Source organism: Puma concolor, chromosome C1 (genome assembly GCF_028749965.1).
Source record: "Puma concolor isolate L17-30 chromosome C1, mPumCon1.1.hap2, whole genome shotgun sequence".
Classification (NCBI taxonomy): domain Eukaryota; kingdom Metazoa; phylum Chordata; class Mammalia; order Carnivora; family Felidae; genus Puma; species Puma concolor.
The window spans coordinates 83,009,648-83,035,929 of record NC_141674.1 but is presented as its reverse complement, the minus strand read 5'-3'; the positions used below and the strand labels follow the sequence as shown (position 1 = coordinate 83,035,929).

The 26,282-nt window shown below is 36.5% G+C and overlaps 1 protein-coding gene across 2 annotated transcripts in view; it reads left to right on the top strand.

The window, feature by feature from the left end:
* The window catches only part of DPYD (dihydropyrimidine dehydrogenase), an 878,551-nt gene that overhangs the window by 830,044 nt on the left and 22,225 nt on the right, over positions 1-26,282 (top strand). For both annotated transcript variants that reach the window (XM_086717643.1, XM_025935274.2), the window contains one exon: positions 19,574-19,717. In XM_086717643.1, coding sequence (XP_086573769.1) covers positions 19,574-19,717 — 144 coding nt within the window. The remainder of the gene's footprint in view (positions 1-19,573; positions 19,718-26,282) is intronic.

The window sequence follows — 26,282 nt, the reverse complement described above, 5'->3', positions numbered from 1 at the left end:
TATATTTAAACATATTTTAGAATTAGGCCTAAAGTGTGTGCTTAACAAATTTCTGTCAGTTTAGCCATTAAATATGCATTCTCTCACAGCTTAGGTTTGCTTGATAGCTACCATTCTAAATTATGATTTGAAGCTCATATTAAAAAACAACAACAATAGGATAATGATTTGGGCCATAATAATAATTATAATTTTATTCCCACAAAGTTTTTGTAATACTTCCCATTAGTGTGCCATTTAAGTCAATATTTTGTTTAAATAATGGTATACAAGTAAATGTGCTCACTATAGAAAATTAGCAAAAGACATAACTGTAAAAAAGATCACCTCTAATCTCACTACTCAGAGATCCCAATTGTTATGCAGGTAACTGTATACGTATGGAAACAATAATTTCTTAAATTATAGCACTTCATATACTGCTCTAATGGTTTTTATTTCTCCTAAAAATATATTATGTAAGAATTTTATATACTTCTTATAATCCTTCTGAATACGATTTTCTTTTTAATGACCATCTAAGATTTTGCGAAATAAATGACAATTTAGACAATCTGTTGCCTTGAAATTTTTAAATAATAAAATCAAAATCCATTATGATGAAAAAGAGAGAACTTACTGCAGCCAGTTCTGGTCCTCAAGGACTTTCCCTTCAAACATGAAATGCAAGATCATATGAAAGTCAGAGCAAGAGAAGACCCAAAGCCAGCACCCAGCCTTAATTCTGTGTGTTGACACAAAACATTTTCGAAGGCAAGTGGACAGTGAGTCTCCCCAGATTGTCAAATGTGTAATAGAATCCAGACCACTGTGTAACCAGTAATGGCTTCTTTAGCCATAACTCAAAGACATCCCATTTATACTAGGGTCTTTTTTTCAGTAGTGAATAGATTGCATTTAAATTATAAACTTAGAAAGGAGAGGTAAAAGGATTACTGAGTATGAGAGATAAATGAAGAAAAGCAGTAAAGCCTATGGATTCAGAAGGATAAGTCCCCCAGTTCATCTGACATAAGAGATGGATTACAATGTCTCTGAAGTGGGGGGCAGTTTACTTAGGAATTTAGCAGTAATTTGCATTTAAGGAATCCATTAGTACCATCATATACACACTTCTATCATTGGATGACTAATAGGAATACATGGTATTTGCTTATGATTTTATAGATTCTAATAAAATATGACATTATCTTTTTGAGTCATTCTTATTCAGGGAAAACCTACTTTCCTAGGACTTGGCTGACGTAACCCACATCAACCATTAAATGGCATAATGATGCTGTATCTTTTGACATTGTCTTGTGTATCTTTCTCCCTGTGGCTCATTCTGTCCTAGAAAAAGTATCTCTAAGGAGCAGTGCTTGAATTAATCCCTGCATGCTGATCAACAGAAATTTTTCCTAGAAATAACTAAGTCTGTCAACTGCCCAGGTATTTAGCTCATGCAAAGATGTTCATACAAAAATTCAAGAGGTGAATTGTGCTCTTAAAAAACATTCAGACATTATGGTTTTCTTTGAAGGAACGAGGTTATTTGTGATATTTGCCCCTAGAAACCACCTTAGAAGACATAAATACAATTAAAAAATAAAAAAATAAAAAAATAGAAGACATAAATACAAATACATATTTTACATATTCTTCAGTTTAAAAAATTGGCATTACCTAACTTGTAGAGGAGAGATGGGGTGGCGGGGGAGGGGTGGAATGGAATTCAAGAAACAACAGACACCTATGTCAGAGGCATTCAGCTCTGGACTCAACCCAAATCAGAAGCATCCAGTGACTACTCCTCTCTGCCTTTTTCTTTCAGTTACTCACATTGTTTTCTGGCGTAAAGCTGGAAATAGAACAGTGTTTGTTCCCTGCTTTTGTCTGATGATAATTTCGTTGCTGTTGTTTCATATTCCTAAAATTTGGACTCTTATTTACAAATAGGATTTTAGGAATGATGATGTAATTTCCACATAGCATGGCTCTCAGAAAATTGAGATACCATATTATGGCTACTATGAGAAAGAAAGTTAAAAACGAGCCAGTAAGTATTTGAGGAACACAATGCATTTCATCCATTCTAAGACATTCATTTTTTCCAGGATGTCTTGCAATTAATTTATCTTTAAATTAGCAGACTGTGAATGCTTAAAAGTTTTAGTAATATTTAAAAAAATTATTTTGCTTATTATTTTCCTCTTATCATATACACAAAACGTGGTAACATCTTAAATGGGATGAAATACAATGTTGTGTTTTCAATTTGTAGTAGAAAAACATAAAATTACTCATTGCGGAGTACTTGTAACTGGTATTCTAATACATCAACATAGATTCTCTCTCAAACTCCACTAGACAGAGGAAAACACATTCTCTTGGAAAGATCGCTCACAAAAAAATTCAAAATCTCATCCTCATTCTGTTTAGAAAGTCACTTTCTAAAATCTAACTAATGGGACATTGGGCCAGGGTGGATTAATGAATTCCATAGATAATCCCTCAAAACTCAATTTATTCATTGAATTCACTTCTTTCTCTACTAAACATGTTCCCAAAGATTGATGGGTAACCAGATTAATTAATTTGTTACATATCTTTACCCTTCTTTTCTTAGAGTCAACAATGAATAAAATCCAAAGTCAGAAAGAAGTAGCACAAAGATAATCCCTAATCTGAATAACTACTTCTAAATAACAGAGGGCCTACTATGCTTTAAGTCTTTCTATAGAATTCAAATATTAGACTCAAATATGGATGTCTTACATGTATTCATATTTATGTGTGTATACACACAGTAAGCACACACATACTTAATTGCATAGCTCTATGTATTTACAAGGCTTTGGCCATAATGTTCTAAAACCACTTAAGAAGGCAAAAATGAACATACTGAAATTTCTTCCTGGGCTAGTAGAGATGAGGGGAAAAGTTATTGGGGTTTTCAAATTTATTCTAAAGAATTTTTTAAAATACCCACTGACCTACATTAATTGAAAGAAAACCAGTCAACTACAATTGTAATTGTTATCCTGTCAGGTATTTATTAATAGACAGACGGCTGTCATCTTTGTTAAAATGCTCGAAGTTGACAGAATTTCATTTACATAAATGGGTGGAAAATCCTTTTCTTACTTGTCCAACAAACTGGAGACAAAGTGCCTGCCAATGTTTTAATTTCTTTTTCATGTTCTGGTTAGAGAGTGAGAAGAATGCTTTCACTCCACAGTGTCATGAATATGATAATCTATGGAAATCACGGAAAGCAGGTACTTAAGTTAAGCATATACTGTACTATGGGAATCCCTGATGAATTCAAGTCTATTCTGTTTAGAGAAGATGTTGTTGCCTGTGAAGTGACAGACTGCCAGATGTTCATGAAGTAGCACAGTAATGGGCTCAGATCTTAGCATCTTTCCCCAACCCCCACAAATGACAGCATTTACTTCAGGCTACAGAATGGCCTTGCCTTCATTCTTTAAGAACTAATGTTTACGCTTACTTCTCAACTATCAAATCTTCATTTTCTTAATTTTACTTATTTCAACATGTGAAACATAAAATTATATAACTATGTGAGCAATCCTTACTGTATAGGGTGTAGGTAGTCTAAATGTGAAATAAGCAAATTCTCTAATATGTAAAACATGCTTAATCCATTGACTTCCCTTATAAAAGCTGGGGGAAAAATGGTTTTCTGGAGGGAGGGGGAATGTTTTCTCTAGCATATTAAACACATAGCAAATGTGCTAAAGCATATGTAAGTTCATAATAGAAAACTATAGCACATCGTGAGGATTTCTGTAATAATGATGTTGATGATAAGGACTAACATTTAATAAGTGCCTACTGTTTACCAAGCTCTGGCTTCATTTTATATACTTTATATAAATTATATAATCCTTACTACAACCCTGTGAAATGTTATTCACATTTTATGAATGAGGCAACTGAGACCTTATAAAGATAAAACAAAATTTGACCAGGTCAAAAACCTAGTAAATAATGGAACTAAGATTGAAAGCCAACATCAAAGACTGAACTCTTTATCCTAAATATGCTGCCTCTCATACATTCATTCATTTGAGAATGTACAGCAGGCCAGATATTGTTCAAAGTTCTCGGGAAACATCAGTGAACAAAACTTATGAACATCCTCTTCTGGTAGCTCATATCTTCTAGAAAGGATGGAGATACAAAATAAATGAATAAAGAATATGATGATTATCAAAGGGGAGATACACAGAGTATGATCTGGAGGACCTACTTTCCATATAAAGGCCCTAAGACTTATTGGGAACAGCAAAAACACCAGTATGGTTGCAGTGTAGTAAATTAAGAGGAGAGTGGCAAAAAATAAAATTGAAGGGGTAGGCAGGAGCCACATAAGCCTGTAGTCATTGCAAAGCTTTTAGGTTTTATTTTAAGTAAATTGGGAAATCATTTGGAGAATTTTAAGTAGAGGAGAGACATGTTCTCATTTCTATTTAAGATAATTGCTCTGGCTACTGTATGGAGAGTACATTATAGCAAGTCAAAAGAGAAAGTAGTCAGATCAGTTAGGAGTATTCCTGGTGAAAGACAGTGGAGCCTTAGACTAGAGCCATATCAATGGAGATGGTGTGAAGTGGAGAGATTTAAGTCATATGTTGAGGGTGGAGCATAGTTTTGCTGAAGGATTGGATCTAGAGGTGAAGATAAGGGGAAAAAATGAATCCAGAATAGCCCTAGATTTTTGGCCTGAGCAAATGGGTCAGCAGTCATTCCATTAACTAAAATAGGGAAGACTGGGGAAAGAATACTTGGAGTGAAATAACAAGGGATCTACTTAAGACATATTAAGTTTGAGATTGCTTTTCAACAATTAATTAAACGTGTTAATTAAGTCACTGGATGTAAGAGTCGGGAGCTCAGTATAAAGAACAGAACTGGAGCTATAAATTTGAAAGCCATAGCTTAAATGATATTTAAAGTCATAAGGCAAGATCAAATCATTTGCAAAGGGTATCCTGACAGAGGGAAAGAAAGAGTGTCTACGACTGAATCTTGGATATTCCAACCTATAGGTTTCAGAGAGAAAGATTTACCTGGTAAGGGAGACATAGAAGTGATGTAGGAAAAAGAGTAGGGTAGTATTTTCAGAAGGAGGGAAGGGTCCAGGTTGAATGCTACTGAGAGGTAAAGTAAAATGAGCACAAAAGTGTGGCCATATGACTTGCAAAATAAAGGTTGTTGGCCCCATCACCACAGCCTTTGTGTGGCTGGGAAAAGAGGACAGATTTGCAGAAAGAATAACTGAGGAGTGAATGGGAGGTAAGGGTGGAAGAACAGACACTATTATCAGTACCTAAGAGAGATTGGAAGGGAAATAGGTAAATGAAAATGCCTGGAAGTGGCTGCAGAGACAAAGAGTTCTTTTATTTGTTTTGTGTATTTGTTTTTAGGATGAGCGGGATTGGAGCATGTTTGTGTGTTAACAGAAATAATAAGAAAATGAGAGTGAATCATGGGATGGTCAGAGATGAAAATTAAAGAATGATCAGATATATGCAAGACAGAGCCCTCAGTGGCCCCTTTGAAAGAACCAGGACACTTCCCATCATAACAGAAGAAAAGATGGATGACAGCACAGATGAAGGGGATTTATAAAATTTAGAATAGAAAAATTACTTCAGTATTTTAAACTGATAATGTGAGGCAAGAGCCTCAACTGAGAATGAAAAGGAGTGGCAGTTTAGATTTTAGGAGCAAGAAGAAGATATAAAAATGCCACTCGGTAAAGTGAGAAAGCTGAAGAGTGACAGCAGTAACATAGCAAGGCTTGTTGGCACTATTGAGTGCTCACTTGAGGTTATATTTACGAAGTTGGGATGGGGAGCAGTCATATTCTGCAGCCACCTTCAGTTTTCAAGTGTAAATATGGAACGACTGAATGATTGGGTTAAATATGGGCAAAGATTTAGCCTGATAACTGCAAGAAAAGGTTAGAAGTTGTCATCTGAGAGGATTTGACCTTAAATGGTCAGATATATATGTATCAATGAGAATTGTGATAAATGTTGAATATGTTTATAGAATTATTTCTTTATGTTTAGTCCCATTACTTTATAAACTACTGTGAACTCCCTGAGGATAGGGATCATAATCTGTTTTGCCCGCTATTATGTCTTCAATGCTTACCATGTAGAATGAGTCTTTCTTAAGAACACATTTTATTAGATCTTTTCCTTGGTATCTTCTCTTACAGTACCAAAAGACACATGCTAATTTTAGGTGAAACAGCAGCCAAACAGCTCAGAAAGGACATGGCCACTCAATATAGAGGAGAAGGTGCTAGGCCGGGAGGTGACAGGTCTAGGTTTGAGTTTGCTCTGCCATTAACTGTTACATGGCACTGGGCCTTGTGTGCTTGCCACATCTGTGGGCCTCAGGTTTCATCAATATTATAATAATTCTGTTATTGTGGAAATTAAATTACATAATATGCAAAAATAATTTCTAAAAGTGTAAGTACAAAACTACGTTATTTAGTTTTAGAGTTTGGTCCTGATGCCTCTCAGGACATATGATATTCAGCAACTGGTTGATGTTTGATGACGCTCAGAAAACTATGTACCGATTATTCTGCTCCAAGCCTAATGGCTGGTTTCTTTGACTACTGTTTTCATTTTGTATTAGCCATTGCCAAACAGGAGGCTTATCTCTGTAATAGGCTATGGCAGTCAAGAGCAGGAGGTTCTAAAGACCGGTAGCATAGACGACCGGCCCTAAGGCCTACATAAAGCCCATAAAGCCCAAGTGAATTATTGTTTCCCGAAGCTTAACATTTGATCTAATGCAGTAATTGCCTAGGTTCACACTTGTTCAACAAATGATATTTTTAATAAAATGATATTTTTTTAAGATCTATAGCCTATAAATTTTTTGGTTGTTTGATTTTTTGGTTTTTGTTTGATTTTGTTGTTTGATTTTTATGAATAGGAGAGTGAAATAGTTGGTTGTTATTGTTTTCTTGGTAGAAAACTTTAAACAAAGAACCAAGAAAATACAAAGAAATTATTTGTGTTGTGCTCTAAACCTTTGAATATAAGGTAATTGTTGAGACTGTACCTTAAAATACCTTACTACTACAAATGCTATTAGGCTGTAGGATGTTGTTAAAATTTAAAGTCACTGTTATTATCGGAATTTCGTTTATGTAATATTATGGATGAGGCCAAATATTACTTGTTTGGTCATTAAGCGTTAGATGAATCTCATTCTTGCCAAGCATTGTGCATAGAGATAAAGTTTCTTTTTTTATTTTTTTAGTATTTATTTATTTATTTTGAGAGAAAAAGAGCATGCAAGCAGAGGAGGGACAGAGAGAGAGAGAGAGAGAGAGAGAGAGAGAATCCCAAGGTTTCACTCTTAGCACAGAGCCCGATGTGGGGCTCGATCTTACAACTGTGAGATAGTGACTTGAACCAAAATGAAGAGTCAGACACTTAACCAGCTGAGCCACCCAGATGCCCCTAGAGAGAACCTTTCTGAACATTTTATATGAAAAGTGTCAGCATTAAGCTGTGACCCCAATGAGGTTAGCAGAAATTTCTTGTCAGTGTAGCTTTTTGGTTGATGTTAATCCTTCATTCATTCATCAAATATTTAATTAAGGCCAACTGTATGCAAAGAACTAAGGGGACGATAAAACAGGTTCAAAAAGTATCCTGTCCTCAGAATGTTTATGATATACTCAGAAAAATAAAAGCATGCATAAGTAATGCTAATATAGTTTAGAAAGTAAAAGAAGAAACAGAGAGGAAAATCCAAAATTTGTGAGGCAGTGACTGCCTTCAGTAGCGACCTAGGTATAGATATGAATTTTATCTTATGGATGTTTGCTAGTGTTTCCATGTGAGCATGCAGAAGCTATTGTTTATGGAGCACTTTGCCACACATATAAAAGATTCTTTCCCATGTTAAATACTCCCTACTAGTATGGTAATTAATTATCTTAGAAAATTCTTTCTTTTCAACTAAAAACTTGTACTTTTCTTTTCTCTCCAATATAAATCTCCTGCTTAGCATTGAAACCCTAAAACTTGACTTTTAAAATGATCATCATTTTTTCCAATGTGTCCTGTACAGTAACTCCAAATAGGGTTTTTGATTGGATCAAAATGTGATATTTTATGCCCTATGCCACACTTTCAGGTAAAAAGGCTTAAAGCAGTCATCCCGGTGTTTCTGTGTAGGAAAATCTCAAGTATCATGTTGAATAAATATGGAAAAGACTGATTAATCTCCTACTCTTGCTCCAAATAGAGCCTGAATCCTGAATACATTTTTCATATTTATAGCAGGCCCATTTTCCTCATCACCCTACTTTTCTGTTTTCCTTTGCTTTCATCCCATTGTATGAAGTAATTTTTATTCCATTTTCCCTCATTGGCTTTTGCCCTTGACATTTTATGCAATATTTAGCCATGAAAGCAGTAGCATTTTGAAGGCGAATTTCCAAGGCAAATTATTTCATCCAAGTCTTCCTAAGGCATTGGAAGGACTATAGCTTAGGAAGTCTTTCTTCATGTGAGGCTAGTATTCTGTGACATTTTTATAATGCAGAATACTCATTTTATCTTTATATTGTAAAGATGTAAAATAACCGTACATAAATACAAATTATGTTCACTATAATAAAGTAACACTTAGGTTCTGTATTGCTTTGTAGTTTTCAAAATAGTAAAAGTTGTATTTTAATAATCTATTAGTGCCTTCCTATTTCAAACAGTTGTTACGAAGAGCAAGTAGGCAGAATGGTCATTGCTGTCCCCATTGTACACAGATGAAAACTGAGGCCCACATAGGGAAGTGACTTGTCTTAGAGACCAAGTGTGTTCATCTCTGCACCCAAAGACCAGTGATCATTCTGTATATTGCAGTACTTTAGTAGAAAGATTCATTTTCTTCCAACGTCCTGTAACTTTCCACACCAAATAATACCATACATGTGCTTATGTTTTATTCTTACTGACTTGGCAATTTCGTGTCTGACATCACTATTCTCCACTTCTAATATGCATGTGGTTGATTTTGTATAGATAGTGTCTTCAGTGACTTGTAACCAAACCAAATTCTGTAAAGATAATTACAGTGAAGCATTGGTTGTGATCTGTATAGACTCCTCAATTTATGCAGATTATAATAGCCTTCATTTAACAAATATTTTATTTATTTTAATTGTCTATACATTTATTATTATTTCACAATGAGAAGTAGCCAAGATATTTGTGGTTGTACCTTCCACCAGTAAAGGCTGAAACAGTTCATGAACTCACCCAACCTTGGAAGTTTGAAAACATTATTCATATTTTACAGCTTAAAAGGACTCAGCATGTTCTGTAAATAGGAGGGAAAGAGTTATAATTTGTGACTCAGTCCAATATTTCATCCACAGACTGTGGATGCGATGCCACCTGGTCATAAACCCTGAGGATTTCTAACTGTGAATTTGAAAACAAAACAAAACATATCACTGGAAGGAACCTTATAAATTATCTGGTCCAACCCCATCATTTTACAGATGAGGAAACTGAGGCTCAGAGGAATCATAGCTCCCACAGGTCACAAAACGAGCGGATATTCGAGCTAGGATCAGAGCTCCACCTTCTAACTCTAAAGTGCTATTTCCAGTATTACCTCCCCCAGAAAGATGCCTCCCATGGGGCATTACTTCTGGAGAATGAAGTATATTAAATTCACATTTGGCTGCTAATCATTTTCTCAGCAGCTCTATGGTATTTCATTAACTGCCGCATGTAACACTCTGGCCTTTCACCTGTATTAACTTGAGCTCATTAAACTTGAGGCCAATAATAAACAGGACTGAACTAACACAGATATTTTGCATGGTATGTGTTCAGCATTTTTTTTAAATGGTGTCTATCGTGTGAAACATTTTTCCCTTCATGGTTTATGGAATGGGAAAAAACAGGAAGCACAGATTTCAAGGAATGGATTGTATGTGTAGTATGCCTCCTTATATCAATCAAAGATATATTAAATACTCATTTTATACAAAGCTTTGTAAGGATTATAAAGAAACGTGAGTGACAGCACAGCAGAGGGTCTAGGCATCTGGCAGACAGAGATTTGAATCCTGGCTCTGCCATTTTTTTTTTCTCAGTTTATTTATTTTTAGAGAGAGAAACTGGGAGAACAGCAGAGGGAGAGAGCTCACACTTAGCGTGGAGCCCAACGCAGGGCTCTATTCCACGACCTAAGCCATTTCTGTAACTGTCTTCTCATCTGTAAAATGGGACAAGAACAATACCCACCCCACAGGGTTGCAATATAGAACAGATAATGTACTCATGTGCTTTGCAAAGGGCCTGGTGTATAGCAATGCTCAATAAATGTACTGATTTTGATGAAGATAGTGATGGCAATGCAAGTCCTTTCTTCATAGAACTTCTAATCACCTCTCATTACAGCTGTTGTTGAGGAAGTTGATTTTCCCCAAGGTTTCTCCCCACTTCATTTCTACAGAATACAAGCAAGCATCCTGCAGAGTGACTATTTAACCCTTGCCCAGTTTCCCACCAACATTATTTCATGTTCATTTTGACTGAGAAGTAACTCTTTTGCAGCTCACAGCTTATGCAGCCACCAGTTAACACAAGTCCTTATGTGATTCTGAAAGTGTTTGAGATTCTGACTGAGCAAGGGATGATGAGAGTGGAGGGGTCATTTGCAGAAAGAAGAGCTGCAAAGAGGTAGAGAGAAAGAGGTCTGTTAGAGAAGTGTTCTGTGTCATAAAGAATGACAGCTGGGTGGCTTCGGGCAGAAGTCACTGTCAGAGTAGGGATGAAGCAGTCAGAGGGCATTGTGGGAGTGAAGATCGGTGTTGGACTGTTGGGGTCGGGGTTCATGGTCATTATTTGTTCTTTATTTTCCAGAGTGCCATAGACTCTTAAAACAAAACAAAACAAAAAAATTATAGATCATCTATTCACTTTCCGGCTTCTACCAAAATCCCATCTCTCAACCTTCTGGATCATTATCTTCTTTCTACCACAAGTACCCTCCCGTAAACCACCATAGGGATCTACATTCTGCTACCATAGGGATCTACACATATTGTCAAAGATCCGGTGTTTCCCTACACCCTAAAGAACAAAAATCCAAACTGCTGTGCCCAGAATTCAGAGCCCTCCATAGATTTCCCAGCTGTAGCACTCTCAACAATAGCCAAATTGTGGAAAGAGCCTAAATGTCCATCAACTGATGAATGGATAAAGAAATTGTGGTTTATATACACAATGGAGTACTACATGGCAATGAGAAAGAACGAAATATGGCCCTTTTTAGCAACGTGGATGGAACTGGAGAGTGTGATGCTGAGTGAAATAAGCCATACAGAGAAAGACAGATACCATATGTTTTCACTCTTATGTGCATCCTGAGAAACTTAACAGAAACCCATGGGGGAGGGGAAGGGAAAAAAAAAAGAGGTTAGAGTGGGAGAGAGCCAAAGCATAAGAGACTCTTAAAAACTGAGAACAAAACTGAGGGTTGATGGGGGGTGGGAGGGAGGGGGGAGGGCGGGTGATGGGTATTGAGGAGGGCACCTTTTGGGATGAGCACTGGGTGTTGTATGGAAACCAATTTGACAATAAATTTCATATATTGAAAAAAAAAAAAGATTTCCCAGCTGTATCCACTGCTACTCCCCCAGTTACATGCCATATTTTAGCTTTATAAGAATGAGTTCATCCTGTGTTTTTTTTAAACTTTCATGCCTTTACTCATCCATTCATTTATCTTTCTCATCTCTTTCCAGCACCACATACTATTTCTTCCTGTTATAATCTTTCATCACAGTTTAAATTCCTCCTTCACTAGAAAGTCTTCCTTAATCTCTTAGCTGGAATTAATTGCTCATTTGGATCAGGGTTACATCAAACTGTTTGCGCATCTGTTTCTCTACTTATTGTATTCTCCCGTAAAACTACCTAGAGAACCCAGATGTAAGCTGAAATCACTCAGTCCCGTCCTTCTGGAAATTGCTACAAAATCCCTGGAGATTATGTTCTCTAGGTCACTTCCGGCTATAAATTTCCCCTCTCATTGAATTCTGCATCTCCCTCAATCTTACTTCTTGTTGGTTCCTATTCTTTGAGCTATATGCCAACCCAACCATGAAACTCAAGCCTATTTTGCTGATTTTCTTCCAAATTTCTCTCTAAGTCATATAAGTATGTAGGAGACTTATGTAAGTTTTAAGGGTCGGAGAGGAGGATTTCAATTGCAGCAACACAGACAGCTTGACATTGAATATTAGCTCTTCCTCTTTATAAAAGTCCTCCAGCCCTCATACCATCAGGCTCTGCTTCCTTTCTGTCCCTCCCTCTTCCTTCTCTTTTTCTCTTTCCCCCCACCCTCTCCCTTATCTTTCTTCTACCCCTGCTTCAGAATTCTGCATTCCTCCTGCATATTGGTTTGGCCATCTCTTTGTTTTTGTTTCTCCTAAATCATGCCACAGGGCATAATCTCCCAAGCTCCAAGCTAAAGGTACTATCTTAAAAGTTACCGCTTTGGGGCGCCAGGTGGCTCAGTCAATGAAGCAGCTAAGTGTCCAACTTCGGCTCAGGTCATGATCTTGCAGTTTGTGGGTTTGAGTCCCACATCAGGCTCTCTGCTAACAGCTCAGAGCCTGGAGCCTGCTTCAGATTCTGTGTCTCCCTCTCTCTCTGCCCCTCCCCTGCTTCCTCTCTGTCCGTCTCTCTCTCAAAAATGAATAAACATTAAAAAAAAATTAACTTACCACTTTAAACAGTGAAGTTTGTTTCTTTAGAGGAAGCTGATAGGCATCATTTAAATATTTAAATATTTCAGCAGAAAATAATAATTTTCTCACCTCACTTTCAAAGACCCATGAGTCAGTCTTCCTCTCAAGGCCATAAACTGCTTTTAAAAAGAAGCACCTCCTACTTGTCTCTGTGGCCCCACCACCTGCACTCTGTGGCCAAAAGCAGGTCTTACCTCCTTCATCCTTTGTTAGCATTCCATTAATGTTAGATTTTCTTCTCTTGATTGACATTCTCCCTAACATACATTCTGATGTTATCTCCTCACAACAAAATGTGCTCTGCTTCCCCTTCACAGAGGAAACTCCTCACTCTCCTGTATCTTACTAAACAGAGAGCACAGGGTTAGCAGTCGGCTGGCTCTCCAAGACCTCTTCCAAAGTGGGACCCTTCTCCCTCTGGTGTTTCTCCCACCTGGAGGGTTCTCTTCCCCCTTCCTGACCCTCACACCTCCATCTTCACCATTTGCCAACCTAACCTTCAAAACTTAGCTCAGATGTCACCTCTTCTAGAAAAGCTCTGACCCATCAGCCTGGGTTAGGTACACACTGTCATTGCACATCTAGCATCCTGTGTCCCCTCTGCCTCAGCCCTTGTCTCAGGGTACTGTGATTGTTATTAACTATAGGTTCTTTAAGGTCACAGATTGTCTTTTATAAATACCTTTCAAGGTCTGGCTGGCACTTTATAAATGTCTTTGAATTTATGAATCACAGCTGTTGAATAAGTAAGGTATGTTTTACTTCATATAATTTTAATATTAAATGGACCTGTTTATATAATTTCTTTCTGAAAGTAATTGTTTCAGGTTGTCTGACATTTCAAATAACCAGCAGAATTGTTAAAATACATTCAAGATATTCATTCATTGATTGGTTAAGTTTCAAAACATATTGTACACCTATTATGTGCTGGATCAAAAACTAACTCTCTAGGACCTCAAGCGGGGATGATGGAGGCATAGGCTAATAGCGATAAGGCAGAAAATGCAGCAGGTGCAGAAGTTAAAGAATGCCCAGAGTATTCTGGAGCACTGTGAGGGGCCCCTAACACTGTAGGGAAGCAAGTCAGTTAAGGAGATACTTAGATGCTATGAAACCCAAGCTGAGGCTACAATGCCAAATAGTCCTGTACCCGATGAAAAAGACTGGCAGGGGCTTCCCCAGCAGAGGGGATGTATGAGCCAACATGGAAATACAGAGCATGGTACGCAATGCAATATAAGCAGTTAAGGCTTATGGGAATAAATTGGTAGGCATGCACTTTGCAAATGTTATTCCATCTAATGCTTATACCAACATCGTGTGTTAGATACTGTCATTCTCATTTCATTGATAAGGAAAGTTAGTAGCAGAATGGTTAAGTAATTGGCTTATAGTCACACAGCTAATAAGTGTAAAACTGTGATTTTAATGCAAATTTGACTTCTAAACCAGTTCTCTAACCACTATGCAAATGTTGGCTTTCTTCTTTTGCTAAGAAGCATGAACTATTATTGCTTTTGACTGATTCAGACATCAGATAGTTTATCAAAAGTTGCACTCTTAAATTTATCAGATCAAACTAATAGTTATACTTCATTAATTTCATATGCTTTGCATGTCCAACTCCAGTGTCCCCATTTACACCATTGGGCACCATGTAGTATTATGATAATATGTAGATGGTCCTTTTCTCTTTGCCTGCTTATTGTTTTCCACTGTCCACATTTGATAATATCATGAAAAATTGTTTACTGTTATATCAGCGATTAAGTATTACATGCCAGTTACTCATGGGAAAAATCTGAGTTTCTGACTTTAAGCCATGCTAAAACAAATTTTGAAATAGAAATCAGGGTCAAATGTAAGCAATTGCTTACTCTTGTAATTGAGAGAAGGGAAGAAGAAAAGTAGCTGAATTCAGACAGAACAAAACAGAGACCTCTCACTTAGTCTCCCATGTTGCATCATGCTGAGCTCACAGTGGTTGAAATTAAGGTATTTTAGAAACACACTCAGAGAACCCATGCTCCCAGCAGTTGTTCACCAAATTTCATATTTTAAGTATCTAAAAAGTATCCCATTGCCTTCTGGAGTTTTGTTTTTTTTTTTTTTTTAAGATTAACTCTGAAGTTTTATTTTCCTTTTTCTCTCCAATTAATGGTCATTTGATTGAGATCAAATGGTTTTCCACGAAAAACCATTTGGTATATCATTCCTTTAGATAACTACAATAACCAGGAATACTTAATATATAATTCAGTATGACACTAGACTGTCATGAATGGCAAGAGGTACTTATGAAATTAATAACAATGATGAGTGTACATATGGAAATTATTGAACCTTGAACCTTTAATGTAGTACAGGACAGTTCCTGGTCCAGAGCTGGCATTTGATATTGTATTTCTTGAATAAATGGAAAAATAATAGTGTAACCAAGTCATATGTGAACATGTTTTTTGTAAAAAAAAAAAAAAGTCAATTCTTAGATAGTTGTGAAACATATATCCTTTATATTTAACTTATTTCTTGGTCCATCAGTGTATACATTTGCACACATGCACAAACAATTTTACATATATACTATATATATTATGTGTATATACACATATATATTTGGATTTCAGGTTTATGCTGAGTGTGATATATATATTGTACTTAGTATATGGTGTGTGTGTTTATATATGTGTATGTATATATACATATATATGTATATTGCGCCCAGTATAAACCTGAAATCCTTTTATCTTTTAACTTATTACCATTTGGATATCAAAGTGACTACTTACTGTGCTGTTATTGTTTCCCATCAGATAAGACACTATGATTAGGAAAATAGAGTTGATCCATTATAGTACTATCCACCAGTGCTATTAGCCAACTTGCTGCCGTTCTCATAAAAATTACGCAATTTAAACTGGAAGATACCAGTACCTGCTTCTATTAGAAACAAGAACCCTTTTCTACTTCATAATATGCTCAATTACCTTTAGATTGATCCATGAATAAATTATAATCCAAATAGACTTCTTTACCTTAAAGCTTTGCTGGCTTAAGATACCATTGTTGATTCATTATGTTGTCACTTTTCTATCGGCAATGTAATGCTTTTTATATCTGGATAGAGACAGTTTTCATGTGAGATACTGTTATCTTTAAATGAGTAGGATTTAGCTTTTCTGGTGAGAACAAATTCATCAGTGATGAATCCCTGGAGAAAGTATTGAAACAACAATCATACCATTTCTGAGCTTTGTTCAGTTCATCAGTTACAAAGCAGCTTTTGATAGTCCTAAAGAAGTTTTTTCTTTGTTTAAGAAATATAGCATGACGCTCAAAACCTCTCACTTTGGGTTACTGCGGGCTACAACTTTTTCTGTAAGAAAATAATGAATGAAGAGGAAAAGCTCCTGCTGCTGGCTCTGTCAGGCTCTGCTGCCTCTCCTCCTGCAATAGGAAATCAATTAACTATATGTTCAGGCAGAGATTTGAACTAAATGCTTTATTAATCATCACTGATTACGCACATACACAGCGGCCAACTATGCATTCACCTTCACTATTTCTTAGTTTTATTTTGCTTTTTGCTGGTTTTTGTTTATTTGGTTGGTTTTTTTTTTGTTTTTTTTTTGTTTTTTTTTTTGGCAAGATCAGAACAGAAATGTATGCCTAAATGTAGAATATGTAAAGGTGGTCATCTGGTACAGGAGAGAATGGATCTTTTGTATTTTCAGAAAGTTTAACTCTTAAAATGCTCAGTACCCAGATATGGTAGAGGCATCATAATACATCACAGAGTAATTTTTGTAAAAAGCGCTAAACTTTCTCATACTAATTTCCAGAAAGCAAAATCACTATGGCAGCTTTGATGTTTTGGAAGGTGGTACTACACCTCACTTCTAGGATTTCCATATGGCAGTGAGAAGCTACACACAAATGGACCAATTTGACTTGGAGATGAATGGTGGAAGGTTGAGGGGGCCGTCACTGATACCGTGTGTGGGTGTGCTTTCAATTTAAAGAAAGAATTGGCAACAGTTTTCCTTCTTTTCCATTGATTCTTCTAACTAACACACAAAGAAAATCCTATAGGAAACTTTATGTTATATTGAGAGGCTCTCCTTAGGACTAATTATAAAAGAACAGAATGTTATAATGATAGCCCTGTTAGCTATAGAAAGGCAACATAATTTGAACATGTGGTCAACCACTGCAAAAAAAAATTATAGAAAATATCATGCTGGTAGATATTTACTTAGGCTGTATTCTGCTCAGCACCAAGGGATTTTTAAATATTATTATTGTTGTTATTTTTATTACCATCATTGGAACAATTTGAAAGTATCACAGTTTAAAGTTAACTACTTTATTTCTCTCTTTTTGGATAAAGAATAATATAAATGGAAGAAAAAAATCTCCTCTGGTTTATGGTTAAAAGAAGATAGATCAAAAAGGTTCCAGAAATTATTTCTTTTGAATAACATGTATAGAACTCTTAGATGGAGTTAGATTCGGTTGAGTAAGGTAAGACCCAATCAGGGAATCAGAATAATGGTTCAAAGTTTCATTGAGCTTGCCACCACAAGAGACCTGCTAGAAACAGAGGTCACTTGTTTCAACATTTAAGGATGTTTGATAATCTTCAAGAATACAAGATTAGGATTTCGGTGCCCTTGGTATGTAAGAGAAGTGTGGAGAGAGTGATAGTCCAACAAGAACTATGTCATGTGGGGTGCCTGGGTGGCTCAGTCGGTTAGGCATCTGACTTCAGCTCAGGTCATGATCTTGCAGTCTGTGAATTCGAGCCTCACATCCGGCTCTGTGCGGACAGCTCATAGCCTGGTTCCTGCTTCAGATTCTGTGTCTCCCTCTCTGTCTGCCTCTCCCCCACTAGCACTTGTCTCTCTCTCTCCCCCTCCCTCAAAAATCAATAAACATTAAATACTTAAAAAAAACCAACAAAACTATGTCATGTGGACATGCGTTTACCACCTTATGCGGTGTTACCAGAACCCCAGGGGCATTTCTTTGGCATCAAGTATAATCCCTAACACCTCATCTGCCCCAGGAAAAGGTTATTTCATAAGAGGACATTTCAAACAAGCATTATCTTTTCTACATTAAAAGGGCTTACGTATGTGATAAATGCTGTGGATTTATCCTCTTTTATTTTGTGCTAACAAGATGGCATCACATATTTTATGGTAAAATAGATACAGTATATTCTGTCCCTTCATCATATTATTTCATATTTATGAAATAATTAAATATTGTAATTTAGGAAAGCATTGAGGTATAGAGATGAAGTATATAGTTCTAGCTTAATTGTATATAAATTAATTTGGCATTCATAGCATTACTTCCATTTGCTTGACTTGTTGACATAATTATAGCAAATTGATAATGGAAGTAACAATCTTAGATATTTCCACATAAATATGTTCTGCTAATATAAATTTTCAGTGGCAGTTTGGCTGAATTGAAACATGGGTTAAGTTTAGTTTACCTATCCTACTAACATCTCTAAAGGACTGGAGAACTCATTTTCCAGGGGCATTATGCAACCTGGCAAGTGGAGGCCAGTGTTTCAAAACAAGTGTGAATTTTCACCAAAGTATTTTCTTGGTCAGAAATCAGGATGACCTTGGAGTGCTGTAGTTTCCCAAGCCTCCATCAGCTAGATAAATGGGCTTTATTTTGTAAGAGAGAGAGAGAGAGAGAGAGAGAGAGAGAGAGAGAGAGGAGAAAGGGTGTTTTTACAGTCTTAGAAAAGAGACCTAGCAATTCCAGGTTAGAGGCAGACACGGAACATTTGGGATTCAGTGGTGTCTATCACCAGCATTATGTGTCAGTAAAAGTGAAGATCAAAGGTTCTAGAAGAGGAGAAGGACAAAAGTGGAGAGGAAATAATTGTGGGATAATGAATAGTATGAGGGCATATTCGTGTTAACTTGAAACCACTTAGCATTCTTTCATGACACCCAGGTATCTTTCTAAATGAACTTGGTAAAGTACAGTTGAATAACCTTGAGATTTTAAAGCTCCATGATGTGATTTTGAATACTGATGGAGTTTGTTTAAGCACTATGATATTTCCTCTGCTTTTCATTTCTATTTTTGCCCTCTTCATGCAAAATAAAATTTATTTTCTGTACGGAGAAATCAATACTTTTACCATTTTGTTTTTCAGCTATTCCAGTAAATTGCAATCAACATTAGTTACAGCCTTTAAAGAGAATGTAGTAAGAATTTGAACACAATAAAATAGAGATACAGATTAGAACTTCGGCAAAGTACCTTTGCTATTGACAAAAGCATTTGTCAGGGACTATGGCTGTGTCTATATTGTGCTAAAAACCTGATGAAGAGGAAAAAAGCATCAATAGGTTTTACCTTCTGTCTATATGAACCAAACAAATGGTCTAACTAATAGCTATTGTTTAAAGTGAATGAATTTGGCTTACCATTGTGAACTTTATTCCATTTAGCAATGTATTTTAATTAACATTTGTATATTTAATACATATATACTTAGTAGAGGTGTTCTGCTCTTGAGTTCTTTTTAATAATTAATGGAATCTGAAACCTAGACTAGTGATTCTTGAATAAATGAAGACCTTGTTACAGTATATAAGAAACAATCTCCAAACACATATTTGTTTGTTGATAATATTTATATGTTAATATCCTCATATTTTGCTCTTCCATGAGCTAATATGCTTTCTTATTTGTATGTATTCCTTTTAGAAACTGCCAAGTTTTGGACCTTATCTTGAGCGGCGCAAGGAAATCATAGCAGAGAACAAGATTAGACAGAAAGAACAAAATGCAGCTTTTCCGCCACTTGAGAGAAAGCCTTTTATCCCCCGAAAGCCTATTCCTACCATCAAGGTAAAAATTAAGCTACATATATACTAATTAAATATACAATACAGCTCAGGTGTTTATTTGCTGTTTAAATGTTTCACTTATTTTTTTAAAAATACACTGAAAGTTTTCAAAAATCTACCTATGGTGATAGGAGAGCCTCTTTTGTTTGTACATTTTATACTTTTTAGAGTACTGTCATAACATACGTGTTTCGTGGATATTTCTATATGTATTAAATAGGCCAGGAAATATTAAGGTGAATTCTTTGTCTTCTTATAGTCATTTTAAAATTATCTTCATCTGGGGCGCCTGGGTGGCTCAGTTGGTTAAGTGGCCGACTTCGGCTCAGGTCACGATCTCACAGTCCATGAGTTCGAGCCCCGCGTCAGGCTCTGTGCTGACCGCTCAGAGCCTGGAGCCTGTTTCAGATTCTGTGTCTCCCTCTCTCTCTGACCCTCCCCCGTTCATGCTCTGTCTCTCTCTGTCTCAAAAATAAATAAACGTTAAAAAATAAAATAAAATAAAATAAAATAAAATAAAATAAAATAAAATAAAATTATCTTCATCTACAATTAAATCCAAGAGATATGTTAGCCATACAATACAACTGAATGATTAATATGCAATGTAATATCAATTTGGACAAATTTTGTCTAGTTCAATCTCTGGAAAGCCTGTACAAATGGGGTCTCAAGAGATTAGTTTCTGACTAACAGCAAGAATTATCATTAAAGTAGAATTGTGGGTGTATTTGTATGTTTTCCTTTTAGAAACTGCCCAAGTTTTGGACCTTATCTTGAGCAGCACAAGGAATTCATAGCAGAGAAGAAGATTAGACAGAAAGAACAAAATGTAGCTTTGAACTTCTTATTTTGAGAGAGAGGCAGATTCACATACTATCGTCATAAGAAATAATACAGAAGGGTCTTGTTTAACCTTTACTCAGTTTCCCCAATGGTAACATGTTGTGGGTATCACAACCAGGATAATGACACAGATAAAATCTACTGATCTTATTCAGATTTTTTAAATTCCTTATTTGTGTGTGCATGTCTGTATGTGTGCATCAGTGTGTTTACTTCTGTGTAATTCCACCACACGTGTAGATTCCTCTTTCAACCACCACGGTTCAGATACAAGATGTCCATCACTACAGAGATTGCCCTGTCATACCACACTTACTTCCTTCCTGCCCACTTTGCCCAAGATGAAATTGTCTTAATGAAAGAAAAGGGAGTGTTATAGGAATTACAGGACCACATTCCCTCTGAAATCACCATCACTGAATGTGGCTTCAGTTACTGAAACTTTTCTTCCATATTTAATGACAATATACTCCTACATTTCCATTTTCTGTTTGAGGCATCAGCTGGAAAGCTTTTTCTCAGGACCTCTCAGGGGAACCTCCCAGAAATTCATCTTTAGTTGTCAGCTGGGAATTGGAACACTTAAAAATTCCCTCTACCTCAGAAAGAGAGAGAGAGAGAGAGAGAAATATGTCCTATGTCAAACACAGAGGGGTTTACACTCGCTCTTACAAAATTTAGGTGATTCAAAGTTCTGAAAGGAAATACAGAAGTACACGAACACAAATTCTACCAGCACTTCAATACCATAATTCCAAATAAAGTGAATGCTTGGGACATTTAACAGCAGAATATCCCCATATACTCCTTAAGCTGTTTCCTTTGCATTATTTGTGTGCTACTAAAAGAATGAACTAGACACTGATGATAGAGAGAAGACCAGATCCTTCAGCTCTTCAGAAGCTTCCCCCTCCCTGTGTTTGGCTATGATTATTATATGATTTGGGGTTAAGTGAGAATTGTCCCACTTCTGTCTCTCTTCTAAATTAATTTGAATTAAATGTAAGAAATCATCTCTTCCTTATGTATAAAAAATCAAAAGAAATATATTATTTATATTTGAGAGAAAAGAAGTGCAAGGTGATTATGAAAACATTTTGACCTTTTCTAGCCTTCTATTCCTTCAGGGAATATAGTGATAACCTAGAAGCAAGACAAAAACAGAACAAAGAAAAAAACTTATTATAGTTGAATTCAAGCTGATCAATCACTAATCCAAATAAAATATCAAACTCAGCAGAATTAAATAAACCAAAGAAATGGGAAGTCAGGAAAGTAAGTAAATATTTTTTTAGTATCCAGGAGGAATAAGGAGTATTATTAAAAACAGTACAGGTTTATATTCCTCTCCTAAGTTTATTTATTTTAGGTTATCCAAATTAAAGTATCCCTGGTGTTCATTGCATAAGCTTTAAGACATGGTAGATACCATCTTCCCAGCATCTAAGACCATAATAGCGCTCGTGTAATAAAGGACTGCCATGGTAGATTTTCCCAATGTCCAATGGATTTTCCACTACCTTGGCTTCTCCTCAGGGTATCATACCCATTCTACCTGTTGTCATTTCTAGGAAGATGGTGTGACCTTTCAAGTAACATAATGGTGGAGTGCCTGAGTGGTTCAGTCGGTTAAGTGGCCAACTCATGATGTTGGCTCAAGTCATGATCTCACAGTTGTGACATAGAGCCCGCGTTGGGCTCCAAGCTCATTATGGAGCCTACTTGGGATTCTCTCTACCTCTCTCTCTGCCCCTCCCCTGCTCTCTCTCTCTCTCTCTCTCTCTCTCTCTCTCAGAATTAATGAATAAACATTTTTTCAAAAACCACAATGGTAGCTGATAATTGTGGGTTGGTCTTTTTTGTTTGTTTTGTTGAGGATAGCATTTTCACTAGTTATAAAAGCAACTATCTTTTTGGAAAGTGAGGAATTACATTTGTTAAAATAATGACTTCTCACTTTATCTTGTTTTCTATAAGGCTTCCTATACTGTAGTGGGAGCATATGTTTTACAGGAAGAAGGAAGATACAGAGATCTGTTCCTGTCCCCAGAGAGATCCCCAGTTTCAGATGACTCCTGACTTCTAGAGTCATGATATTGTGTGTGTATGTGAATGTATGACTGTATTTTTAGTTATATCATTCATCCTCCAATATTCTAGTATGGTTTACTAATGTAGGAGAGAAAGTTTATCTCCTGGAAGCATCCATGGAAGCATGTGGCAACGAGTAGCTCTAATGTGCCTATAATGTTCCAAATGCTATACATGTTTTATCTCATTTAATCTTCACAATACCTGGGATAGATACTATCTCTATATTCATTTTACAGATAATAAAATTGAGGAATAATGAAAAATTAAATAATTTTGCCAAGTCACATAGTAATTATTGGTAGAATGGGTGATGGAAATGAAACTGAGAATAGCTGGGTTAGGATATTCAAAAGATTGACTTATAATAGGAACTATAAAAGTTTGGATCCATTCTAGAAAATGTATGGAATATTCCTAGATTTAGATCATGAAAGATGAACATCAACATGGAATAATGAGAACATTTAGTAAAGGAATTTTAAGCACATGCATTTTGTCATAGTTGTATTACTAATCACTTGAGTGAGGGAAAATATGAAATAGGAGACCTATAAAATGAGACTACTGGGCAAAGAAGTTAAATTCCCCTCCCCAACACTCTGTAGTTTCATTTGTTTAGTTTTTTCTAATGTTACATCACAAAGATGAATATAAAAATTGCCCCCAAGCCTACTTAATCATTATTAAAATTTAGATTTATAAAATTCTAGTCCTTCTTATATCTAAATATAATATATTAAAATAAACATGGAATGTTCTTATATTTTACATAAAAACTTCACAATAATTTATATAGCACTTTTATATCAAAATAATGTTTTAATATTTTACAATTTTTTTAACATTTATTTATTATTGAGAGACAGAGAGAGACAGAGCATGAGTGGGGGGTGGGGGCAGAGAGAGAGGGAGACACAGAATCTGAAGCAGGCCCCAGGCTCCGAGCTATCAACACAGAGCCCGACGCGGGGCTTGAACACACGAACTGCAAGATCATGACCTGAGCTGAAGTCGGACGCTTAACTGACTGAGCCACCCAGGCGCCCCAATAATATTTTATAATATAAATTTACTGTTAATTTTTTGGAAGTAACCTGTTAGAGCCTAGAGGGCACCATGCTGCTCCTGGAGAGAAGGCAGGTTAACAACCTGGAAGCAGACATCATGGAAACAGATCTGAAAAACACCTGGGACACACAGAGGGGGAGATTACTTGCTCCTCTCAGAGTACTTCCCTGAGAGCAGCAAGCATGGAGACTCCTCTCTGGGGACAAAGGAGCTGGCTGGTGCCATTTCCCTCCCCTGCCCCTCAGTATAAACACAGAACCACCTGCAGTACACAGCACAGTGCCAACATTGGCTGCCTAAATTGCTTACATCAGGTCCTACTCCCCCGTGCTCTGCAAGTACCACCCTTCTTGGTCAAGTTCATCTTAGTCCCAGTGCGGTGGGCCCAGCAGAAACCCCTGGCCACACCATGTCTCCCAACCAAAGAGTTCTGCAGAGTTTCAATTCTAGTGGAAGTAGTATCAGGTTTCATTTAACGAGCAGACCAGAATGTACCCAGTTAAAACACACCACACTCTGGTCAAGAACCAAACACTGCCCACTTCAGGCAAGGAGAACCTTGGCAGATGACTGATCTGAAGGATAGAACAGCCAAAACACAACAACAGAGCACACACGAGACACTTGTTGAAGCGCCAGGCCCTGGACACTTCATGACCTCTTCTTCATAAAGCCATTACTCTCAGAAGCAGGAAACATAGCAGGCTTTTCTAACACAGAGAAGAAGGCAGAGACTTAGACAAAATGCCAAGGTGGAGGAACTCATCCCAAAAGAAAGAACAAGAAAAGGTCATGGCAAGGGATCTAATCAAAATAGATATATATGCCTGATGGAGAATTTAAAGAAACAATCATAAGGATACTCACTGGGCTTGAGCAAAGAATAGAAGAAGACATCAGGAAGGCCCTTACCACACAGATAAAAGAGTTAAAAAACAGTTAGAAATGAAAAATGCAATAACTGAGATTCAAAATAGACTCAGTGCAATGAACACAAGAATAGAAGAAGCAGAGGAACAAATAAGTGATATGGGAGATAAAATAATGAAATATAACGAAGCTGAACAAAAGAGAGAAAGAAGAACTATGGAACACAAGACCAGATATGGGGAACTCAATGACTGCATGAAACATAGTAACATTCATGTCATAGGAGTCCCAGAAGAAGAGAGAGAAGAGGGGGCAGAAAATGTATTTGAGGAAATAATAGCTGCAGACTTCCCTAACCTGACGAAGGAAACAGACTTCCAGATCCAAGAGGCACAGAGAACTATCATCAAAAGCAACAAAAGCAGGAAACACCAAGACATATTGTAATTAAATTTGCAAAATATAGCAATAAACAAAGAATCCTGAGGAAGGAAGACAAAAGAAGTCCCTAACTTACAAGGGAAGGCAAATAAGGTTAAAAGCAGATCTCTCCACAGAAACTTGGCAGGCCAGAAGGGAGTTGCATGATATATTCAACATGTTGAATGAGACAAATCTGCAGCCAAGAATACTCTATCTAGTAAGGTTATCATTCAGAATAGGAGAGAGAGTTTCCCTGACAAACAAAAACTAAAGGAGCTTGTGACCACTAAACCAGCCCTGCAAGAAATATTAAAGGGGACTCTTTGAGTGCAAAGGAGAAACCAAAAGTGCAAAGACAAGAAAGGAGCAGAAGAAGTCTCCAGAAACAATGACAAAAACAGGTAATAAAATGGCACTTAATACATATCTATCACTAATCACTCTGAATGTACTAATGGACTAAACACTCCAATCAAAAGACATAGGGTGTCAGAATAGATAGGGTGTCTGCTGCCTTCAGAGACTCATTTTACACCTAAAGACACCAGCAGATTGAAAGCGAGGGGATGGAGAAACATTTATCTTGCAAATGGATGTCAAAAGAAAGTCAGAGTCATAATACTTCTTTCAGACAAACTAGATTTTAAACCAATGATTGTAACAACAGATGAAGAAGGGAACTACCCAACAAGAAAATCTAACAATTGTAAATATTTGTGCTCCCAACTTAGGAGTACCCAAATATATAAACCAATTAATAGCAAATATAAAGGAACTCATTGATAATAATACAATAATAGTAGAGGATTTTAACACCTAAGTAACATCAATGAACATATCATCTAAGCAGAAAATCAACAAGGAAACCATGGCTTTGAATGACACACTGGACCAGATGGACCAAACAGCTATATTCAGAACATTTCCTCCTAAAGCAGCAGAATGCACATTCTTTTCAAGTGTACATGGGACATTCTCCAGAATATATCACGTACTAGGTCACAAATCAGACCTCAACAAGTACAAAAAGATTGAAATCATACCATACATATTTTCTGAGCACAACACTATTAAAAAACCACAAGAAAAAAATTGGAAAGCCTTCAAATACACAGAGGTTAAATGACATCCTAGTAAACAATGAATGGGTCAACCAGGAAATCAAAGAAGAAATTAAAAAATACATGGAAACAAATAAAAATGAAAACATGATAATCCAAAACCAATGGGATGCAGCAAAAGTGGTCCTAAGAGGGAAGTAAGTA